This window comes from Phaethon lepturus, unplaced genomic scaffold, assembly GCF_000687285.1.
Source record: "Phaethon lepturus isolate BGI_N335 unplaced genomic scaffold, ASM68728v1 Scaffold57866, whole genome shotgun sequence".
Classification (NCBI taxonomy): Eukaryota; Metazoa; Chordata; class Aves; order Phaethontiformes; family Phaethontidae; genus Phaethon; species Phaethon lepturus.
The window spans coordinates 1-10,499 of record NW_010549514.1 but is presented as its reverse complement, the minus strand read 5'-3'; the positions used below and the strand labels follow the sequence as shown (position 1 = coordinate 10,499).

Genomic DNA, 10,499 nt, shown 5'->3' with positions numbered 1-10,499 from the left:
CTGCCCAGGGAGGTGGTGGAAGTGTTCAAAACTTGGAAGTGTTCAAAAACTGTGTAGACATGGCACTTTGGGACATGGTTTAGTGGGCATGGTGGTGTTGGGTTGACCGTTGGACTTGCTGATCTTCAAGGTCTTTCACAACCGTAATGATTCCGTGATCTGTTTTGACTTACAACATTCACTGTTTCGTCGCATCTTTTCACCATGAAGACTTGAAACCTTTGCTTTAATTGTGTTGGTTCCTAGATTCCTTGTACATTATATTCATTCTCTTTCTTCTTTTTTTTTTACATACTCACTGAAGAGCTGTAGCACAAAAGAACCCTTCGGTCCAGTACTATGCAGGTGTGGGAGTTAATGCTTATGTCTCTGTGCACCTCTCCTTCCTGCCTGAGGCAGAGAGACGTAACACACGAGCTGTGGCTTGTACTTTCTGCCCGGAGTTTGAGCATCACGTAGAGTTTCCTTGTAACCTCATCATTCAGAAAAGTAGCGGAGAAGCCTCTTGCCTGGGGGAACTCTTGCAGTCTGCCAATATTGTCTTCTCTATCTACCATCAGAGCACCAAGTCAGGTAAGGAGGACAAGTGATTACAATGTCTGAATGCTGTTCCAGAATGATGCAGTTTAGTTTAGAAGAGAGACTATTCTGTGCAGTTGCTATTAGATGTAATTACCTAAACTGTCTTTGGAGAAGGCTTTGGAGATCTGTTCCTCTTGTGCAAAGAGTTGAGGTTTCTAGGACTCCGGGTGATCAAGATTAAATTAATTTTTTTTAGATTAATTTAATTAATCTAAGATTAGATTAATTTTTTAAATTAAAAGCTAATGCAATTAACAGTAATAGTGCTTGAATCTTGGGGCACCCTGCCTTTGTATGTGCATACCCTGTTGCCTCCACTTCATGAGGGGTAATGGAGGTTCAGAGGAATGATAGCTTCAAATCCTCCAGCCATCCTGTGGCAGATAGGCAGGATTCTTTTACAATATAACAACATGTTGTAGAATTATTTTATAAATAAAATCTACCTGAAGATGACATTGTTTTTTACTCCTGGGGGAGAAGAGTCAAGAGTATCCAAATTCAATCAAGCTCCAAATTCAGTGGTGGTAGACCATCTGTCCTGTCATGAATGTGCACTGGCAATGCCTACAGTTTGTTCTCACCCCTGTTTGTCATGGATTTTGGCCTGGTATGTACTGGGCCACTTGTTTTGATTTTGTCTTTTTTTTATGGGTTAAAAGTGTTTTCAGTATGACAGCTGAGCTGTTTGCTGTCAAGGCAATACAGCTTGCTTTCAAAGCAGATACTTTCTGAATCACTTTTAAATCTTGCGTTCCAGTTTGGTGTATTTGCAAAATGATTTATTTTCCAGCTCCTGAGACACTGGCAGCTCGAACATCAAGAGATTATCTTCTTGGGACAGTCACAGTTCCAACCAGAGACCTGCTGAGAAAAAGATCAGGTAATACAGCAGTGTTACACTGCTGCCATTCTGGGTAAATGCTGTAGTAATTGCTTAAAACAATTTTCATTCCCATTTTTGGGGGTTTTGTTTTGTTACTTTACAACAAAGTTCTCTCAGGCATTGCACATGCCTTCATTAAAAGTCCTGTATTAGAAAACTTACGTAAGGGTTGTTGTTTGAAGGTCATTTTTCAGGGTGTAGGATGTATAGTAGCCAAACGAATATTAACCTCTTTATTTTACTCGGTGCCAATTATTTTTTACCTTAAGATGGAAAGTCCAAGAGTAGTAGTGTTTGGTGGAGGACCAATGACTGCTTTTGAGATGTCAAAGCTGGAAACAAAGGCTTGGATAGGTTAGAAAGCTGTTGGATTAGCTTTTTTTAAACTAAATGTAAAATATCCCCTCTACCTAGTGTTAGTTTGTGATGATAATATCTCGTAATAATGTTTTCGTTATGCTCTTGGTTATTTCTGCTTTAATCTCAGTATACTGCTAATTTTCTCCGATGTGAAGTTTTGGGTTTAGTTTTAATGGGAAGAGAGGAGAAAAAAACTGAGAATGCCTAATTTTATAATTGGAGGTTCATGGGATATAGTTTTGTTGTAAAATGAGTGTCATTAATAAAATGGAAAGTAAAATGCCTTTGGGATCAGAACTACGGGTGAGATTTTCTGAGGTCTAACAATTTGCTGCTTTTTCAGGTTAGAAATCTTTGACAAATTCCAAACTTTCACAAGAAATAAACACTTCAAGTGCTGGTCCTCGACTAATGACCAGAGCGTGGAAAATTCTTTACTGATGTTTTTAAAAGGTAGAATAAGTCTAATTACTATTTTTTTCTCCTGAAGGTATTACAGGCTGGTACCCAGTTACCCTGTCCGAAGATCTAATGCCTTCACACTGCACAAACATCATGCAGGCCATTGTGGGAGGACTGGAACTTTCTGTTACCTTTGCTCATCAGGATGACAGAGAGCGTGTTTTGGAGGCCGCTAAGCTCTTAGGATGGAATAGTGAGGAGAGCCCTGAAGACAGCATGGATGATAGCGACGAGTGGGAGCGGAGTGCCAGTCCAGCGACTGTGATCATCTCAATGCCAAGAGTGTGGCTGCCAGTCCACTGTGTGCTGCTTGCAGGTCAAACACACCTAAATAACAGCACTTATTGCTACCTCAGGTATAAGCTATATAATCAGGAAGCCACGTGGACTTTGCTTCAGAGGCCAAAATTGAGTGACGACGCAAAGAACGTTACAGTGAACTTTAAGAAACCAAACAAGGTGACTCTCAGAAGGAGCCAAGGACTGCTCTGGTTCTTCAGAGAGGAGAAATTAGAAATCCAGGTGTGGTGGGCATATGGTAAAGAAAATGATGTGGAAAGACCACTTGATACAGATCGTCTTATTGGATCTGCCTATGTCGACCTTGCATCATTAGCAGAGAGGTCAAGGACAACACTAAGCGTTAGTGGTAAGTTCCTAAAGAACACTATCGTGTTTCATTCCTCTTTATTGATGTTTTAGTTTGGTTACTTCTCTAGCCACTTTAAGCAAAATATGTACAGCTTTGTTTTGTCCCATATGCAACACGCACTCAACTCTTCCTTTCACTGAAGATAAACAAGGGTAGAGTACTTGCTTCTCTGAATTCAAAACGTAGCAAGTTTAAATGGGTGAAAAATTGGCAGGAATGATCACTAATAGGAAGAGCAATTAGCCTACCTGTATTGATGAAGGATGTTTCTGCAAAATTATGGATTGGGCATCGTATTAGAGTGAGGAGTAAGAATAATGTCTCGCCAGGAGGCTGAGTGCCTGCAGTTGGAGCAAATGACTAAACACTGAGGAGATCGTGGACACTTCGGCTTTATTCGGTTACTTAAGCTTCTGTCATCTACATGGTATCCATCAGCCACCAGCTTGCAGGTAGATTGGTGGACAGGTCATTGGCTCTTCTTTTGAGTGTGCTCAGGGAAGGGAGAAAGAACAAGAGTTAAAACAAATTTTGGTGAGGTGTATATGTTGTATTCTCCATGTATGTATATAAAATTATTTCTGGGACTATTCCCAGGACTCTCAGGAAGTTGATGTGCTTTAAAATAGTAATCTCAGCTGCCAGTGGAAGAATGAAGGTGTACCCAATTTAGGGGATTGGTCACCTGTTAAAAACAGGTTCAAAACCTTTGCAAGCTCTACCAGCACACTGGGTGATACCTTGCGTAGAAATTACATTGAAAAGCAAAACTAATTCTGCTGGTCTGATGTGAGTTATTTACCGTAACGAACTGTGCCAGCTGTTTTCCAAGATCCTAGTTTTTCTTTGGCTTGTTTAACTGGTTGTTTGTGAATTCTCTTACAGGGGTTTATCCATTGTTCAGAAGCAATGCTGCAAACCTAGCAGGAGCTGCTGTACGTGTTCACATCGTCCTTTCTTCTAGTTCTGCTGCTCTGCCCAGCAGGCTTCGCTGTGCTGAGGAATACAGCAACAGTGAAGATGAAGGCACAGAGAAAGCCCCTGATCTGAGCCAACGGGTCTCTGAAAATCAGACTCAGAAACTGGATTTCGTAAGTTCAGAAATCACTAATGGCAAACCACAAGAAGAAGACGTGGTATTTCTGGAAAACACAGTTGCTGTCAGTATCCTTGTGGAAAGAGCAATGCATCTGAGTTTAAAAGGTAACATCACCACCAGCCCTGTTTTTTCTGTCTTTTTTTTCTTTTTTCTTTTTCTTTTCTTTCCCCTGGGATCTGTTCGTAACAGGTACTGCATGGAGCAATTTAAAAACAAATCCTCAAACTCACTCCGGCACAGTGAATGGATGCAATGGGTTTTGAACTTGGCTTCGTAGTGTTGCAACCCCGAGAGCATTGCATCATTGTATAAGTACAGGGGAAGGAGGAGGTTAAACTATTCAGCCTATCTCTATTAATAAAATCCAAAATATAAATAATGTAATGTTCACTGTTACAGATGACAGCTGAATTCAGAAGTTAAGCATTATCTGAAGAACATAACCCCAAGACGCTCATATCTCAAAGACTCTTGCAAATTTGCATTTTTAGCATATAATCAATTTGTAAAGCTGGCTTACTCCTGCTATCTGGAGGCTGCCAGACACAGCAGCGCAGAAGGGCAGTGTAAGGGCAGAACAGTTTGAGCTCACCCAGGCTTGACACACTGCTTCCCGCTCTGTTGAATGGGAATTACAGTTCAGTGGCTAGTCACTATGCTGAGGGTCACCAAAGAACTGCTTTTTGCTTTTAAATTGATGCTAAGTGTATTAAAATATTCCTTCCTAGCAGGTGGTGTTTGGTTCTTGATGCACAGCAATGTAACGCGCTTGGTGAATTTGCAGGTTTTTGGAGCCTTTTGTTTTTCCATCAGTTTGCAGTCTGTGAATGAATCTCTCTGTTAAAGATGAGTTAAACCCTTTAAAACACATCAAGTGCCCTACCCTTCACCTTGGGCACCCTCTAGCACTGCATGACTTGGTCACTGTGTTTGCTCAGCACTTGGAGTGGTCTGATCTTGTTTAGGCCATTCCATGCTACCTAAATGCAAATAGGAATAAGGAACTGACCCGAGGTGAGTCTACTGGAAACATCTCTGTTAAGATCAATTGTTTCACAGTCCAGGTGATGTGCCAGAAGGGAACACTTGGTGTTTTATGGCATGGTAACACAGCTAAAAGAGTCAAATATAAGCGTGATTTAAGCGTAAGTAGTTCCGATACGTACTGAGCCCTACAGATGGCTTTTTTAATAATGATTCTATCATCTTCTGGAATTCATAGCCTTTGGAAACCTGTTGCGACATTGTTTGCTACTGCAAAGTTGTTGATGGGATAAAAGGAGATTTCTTTTGATGGTGTACACTATTGCGATATTTCCATCTTAAACAACTTACTGTTTTAGGGGCTTTTTAGAAGTAGCTAACTGAGAGGCAACTGATACACTGAAACATGGTTTCAAGAGGAATTTTCATTCTTCATGACAACAATTTCATTATTGTGTTACAGACAAAAAAGCTGGAATACATTTCCAGTCCAGTATGTTATGGATGATAAAATTCCCACAATTTTGGAAGAATTACTTAAGATACCAAATTTTCAGAAACTGAGTGAAGATACAAAATGTTTCCCCAAGCCTCTTCATATTTCTCGTGGTCTAAAGTCAATTTTCCTGTTTTCTTTTTCTTCATCTTCCAAATAATATAAAGAAAAGAAATAGCCTAAATTTCATAATGTTGAAAAGGAATGAAATTAATACTATAAAAATGCAGAAGTTCAAGCCAACAAGTCATTTCTCTAATTTAGTTCTAACTGTTTTGAAGGCTGTTTCGAACAATATTAGAACAGAATTTTCCATGCCTCTTTTAAGGACTGAAATCACTTTAATCAGCAGTTGTTAACCTCTTTCTGCCATGTTTTTCATCTTTTTCTGTACAGTGCTTTGGAGAATAGGTGCCTGTTAATTCTCTCCTGTGGTAGCCATCAGCACGTTATGCTGCCAGTCCGGATCATGTCACCGAGCAGGTGCTCTAGACTTAGAGCTGTGTTTTACCACCCACTTCCTGAGCCATCAGGTCACACACCTCGATTCCTTCTCTCACCCCATCCTTGAAATATTGCTTTTATAAAGCAGTATAGAACTAACGTTTCTAAGCATAACTTCTTTGCAAGGTTGAGGCATTGGGGTTTGCTAGGCTAAATGAGGCTCTGTAAAACTCCTTTGATTATGCCTGAGCTTTCTTATTAGAGCCAAGAATTGTTTCTATTATAGCCTTTTCTTTTCCTAGAAGAAAAGCAAGCTAACACTTCAGAAGTGCTGGTTTTGCCTCTGACTACAAAGATGGATTTTAGGTCTGCCTTCACATGCAGGAGATGGTGAGCTAGTCTGGACAGGTCTTGCTCATTTCTCTAAGCTGAGCTCAAGTTGCCCATGTCTGTGTTTAAATTGTCGTATCTAGCATCTTATCAAACTGTGAAGACCTGTGTGGCATGTTTTAACTGAAGTCATTGTGGATATTGTAAAAAAAAGATAGTCTTGTTCTCAAGCAAATCCTCATAGTCGAGGCATAAGTGGGCCCATAAGTGTAACCCAGTAAGCTACTATAAGTCAGTCACATTTGATCATATTTTCACAGAGAATCAGACTTCAAGAGAAGAGAGAATTATTTTTGGTTAAATCAGATTCAGTTTTGATCATTCTGGCCAGATAGGTCTTGGAAGAGTCCAAAGCCACATGCCGAGTCCTTGGAAAGCAGAAAGGAGGAAACAACCTGTAATAACTGAGCAAAGTTGGTTGCAAAGTCTGATCTTGTTTCCCTTTGACTCAGTCCATTTCTCCTGCCAGATTTTGCCAGCTACAAATTCACCATCTGAACAGCTCCATAAGCAGTAAAATGCTCCTACAGCTTTACAAGCCCTGATACGCTGCAGCAAACTAATCTCACTAACGTGAACGTGACTAAAAGAGTCCAAGCCTGGAGGAAGGGTCACATACAGAAGGGAAGAGGCCCTAAGCATCTCTCCTCCTTTTTGGGCTATAATTCAGTGCAAGTGATTGTATAATTTCTGCAGTTTTCATTCAACAATCTGTAATCCGTAACATCCAGCAGCGTCTGAGGAACATCTAGCTCCATCCCTTAATTTGACCTTGCGTCCCTCTGATGATAAACTATCTGCCTCTAAGTGCAAACATACCCAATTAAGTCAGACTAGTTAATTCGTTACCTGTTTCCTCACAGACCTTTTCCCAGGTTATTTCAGAACAAATTAAGGAGAAAATACTTATGGTTCCGGCCCTGAACTACGTTTCCACAAGGAGTCTTGTAAAGGTTTCACTAGTGCTTTGCAGAGCAAATGCCATCCTGGCTGCTTAGCCTGGCAACCACAAAGGTCTAGTTTGTGCATAGATTAAAAATGGTATTTCCTGAAGCAACTTAAAAACAATTTCAGCAAAGCCTACCTGCCGCCCCATGCATAGCTCCCCAGACTAGGACATGAAGGCAATTGATTTTTCCATCCTGAACTTTGATGTAAACTTTGATGTTTTAGCCAAACTGCTAAGGCCTCATCGACATGAGACTTTCTTCTCTCAGCTGGTGCAGTAGCAGGGCTGGTGGGAGCACATGTGCAGTTAATAATCACCAGTATTTTACTTTCCATATACTCTACCCCTGCTCAAAGCATGTACCGTGGGAAAATACAGGGAACTGTGACGGTTGATCTGTAACACAACTCCCACTTCTGCAATGGACACAAAATAAATTTGTATATACTGCTTTTTCCTCTGTATTTAAATCTTCGTAACAGATGAGAGTGGTACTTGTTTCTGCCTTGCAGGGATGTGAAGTTTCTCTATTTCACTCTTTTTGAGATGAACTAATAGAGGCTATAAAAAAGCTTATTAATCTCTGGGTATCATTAACACCCGCTGTGCGTTTTCTTATTCAGTCAACACAAGCGAGCTTCCTCTCAGCAATCCAGCTGCTAAGTCAAACTGCCTTTTGTGATGCCAGATATTTTCTATGTTTGCAGCTAGGATTGCTAAACTCTGTGGTCCAGCATGGAGGGTAGATCAAGCGTCCTGGGGACCTGGGTTTTATTCCTAGCTTTGCCTGTGGCTTCTCAGATGATCTTGGGCAGATGGTTTTTCCATTTCCCCCTTGAATACTCCATTTTCTGCTCTGTAAAAGGTTCATGTAATATTTGCTCCCATTGTAAATATAAAGTATTTTCAGCTCCAAAGTATTTTCAGTGCCAATGAAAAGGAGTAGTTCCTAGACGGTGGATTTCTTTGTCAGTTGTCTGTTTTAAATTGCTGAACTGCCTTTAGATTTATTTTTCTGAAATTATTAATAACAAATCTGCATTTAATTCTGTGTAATTTTAGGGAGTCCTTTGACAGAACGTGAAGTAAAAGCACCCAGTAGCTGTGTCTCATTTGCTGTTGCTGGTGAAGATGCTCCGATAACCACTTCAGTAATAGAAAATACAGACTCACCGGTCTGGGACTTTCAGCAACAAGCAAGGTAAGCGAGGTGGACTCGCACAGACACGCTTTGGATCTGACAGCCAGGCTAGGTGTGAAAAGGACATACCCACTTGGGAAGGGGTGCTTTTCTACTTACCAAGCCTATACTCTCAGCTAAAAATGCTTGTTCCCATGTGTTACAGTCACCATGTACATATATTAAGCAAAAAATCATTTGAGGAGGCTTGGCCTTAGAGCTAATATGAGGAGAGGCAGTTAGACCTGCACTGAGGCTTGGCTGCATTGTATTTTGGCTTAAGACCTTGGGTGAGTCAGTCTTATTTCCACTCACCTGTAGTTTCCCCATCTAGAAGAAGGGGCTGCTAATTGCTAAAGGACTCATGTCGAAGTAAAGTAAGACTTGATGGAATTTATTGGCTTTTTCTACATGTTTTATTTTGTTTCATGCTTAGAAATTATGCCCTGGTTCAGGACCAGAGCTGTAAGTTTGGATTCACCTACTGTAACTTTATATATCTGCAGGTTAAGTGTCTAACTCAGAGCTGTTCAGCCTTGGCTTCCTCTGCAGTCACTGGAGAGACGCAGGCACCTCCAGACAGTGAGTCACTTGACCTGTGTTAGAGACCCAACGTAGGACAAAATTTGCCTAAGGATGCCTATTTCTCTCCAGTGACTGCCAAAATTCTGGAGAGACATAGCTCAGACTTAGATATCTGAGCCTAAATGAGAGCAGATGAATCGATCACTCTAAGGAACCTCAGCAGATCAAGTCATACATGCAGTAGTAAACCTGTCTCGCAGTTTTGTAGTTTCCCCAGTGTTTCTGTATTAATTCCAAAGCAGTAGCCAAAAGCATTTTCTAAACTAGGTGGAACAAGTCTGTTACAGGCAACAAGAAAGCGTACTGAATTTCTTCTGTCCATCATGAAATGCATGCAAGTATATACCAGTGCCTGCACAGGAGGGGGATTTTCTGCCAGCCTGCTGAGTTGGGTTTTCAGCTTTAGGGAATTTGTAATACGAAGGTGAAATCGTTGAAAAACTGATAACTGAAGTTTTAAAGTTTTGTTTTGGAGGTTGCTTATGCTCAGAGTTATATCTGAATTGCTTCAAGCAACTTAAAAGCTCTTCTACATGTGGCACTTCAGTTTTCAATTGTTTTTTTTCCCCAGAAATCAACTTCCAACATTAGAGCTTTCAACCATAACCCCAGTGCTTTGCTGTCACTGTACTACTGAGTCATGAGATAAACTGTATTTCCATTTCTTCATGGTTTTATTGCCCTATCTTTTAAATTTACTACAAGAGCAAGGACAGGAAGATATTTCTTGAATAAGCAAAAGGCCAAACCATGTAAAGATAGTTATGCTTTTGAGGGCTCAATTTGGGTGTTTGTTGTGTTACCCCCCGCCCCCTTCCAGAAAGAAACTGATTTGTCTGGATAGATACAATAGCACTGAAACTTCATAGGCATTTTCCTGTACTTGTTCTTTTTTCTACTTTGCATAAAATATTATGATTTTTGTTCTTAACAGGTTATCCAAAGAGCTTTTGCTGGATCCACAGCAAACCTTGGTCTTCAAAGTCTGGCATAAAGCAGGTAAGGCTTGTAGTGCAGTATTGCGAGGAGTGTCTTTTCTGCCTCCCTTTCCTTGGGTGACTTGTGTTTAATACAAGCAAAGTAAATTCTATTAAGTAAATTGGCGAGTGGAATTGTAAAGACATTTTTTACCTTGCACTAGAAGAATGCTAGAGATAAATGCCCATTGATTTCCTGCCCCTTAGCATTTTCCTTTTCCCCATTAATCATCTGGCAAGGTTTGCTTCATTTATATTAGTTCCATTTTTAATTTGACAGTATTTTAGAAGCTGGATTTTCCTAGTGGAGGAAGTTCTTTACTGTGTCTTTCACATGCTGTTGGTTGTCCCTGCAGTTGGTTGAAGTGTGGCCAGCCAGTTGTCATCAAATACTTTTCTAGTGGCATGGATATTTTCACACAGACACAGAATCACTAGGTTGGAAAGGACCTT

The 10,499-nt window shown here is 40.5% G+C and overlaps 1 protein-coding gene across 1 annotated transcript; it reads left to right on the top strand.

Annotated features, from left to right (window-relative positions):
• Nucleotides 1-304: 304 nt before the first annotated feature.
• Nucleotides 305-10,068, top strand: LOC104623232 (C2 domain-containing protein 3-like; the record flags this gene model as incomplete). Its single annotated transcript, XM_010290265.1, has 6 exons — nt 305-573; nt 1,376-1,465; nt 2,319-2,939; nt 3,828-4,145; nt 8,367-8,505; nt 10,004-10,068. Coding segments are annotated over 6 exons (1,502 nt in total), but the record flags the coding sequence as incomplete, so codon positions are not given.
• Between the last annotated feature and the right edge of the window lie 431 nt (nt 10,069-10,499).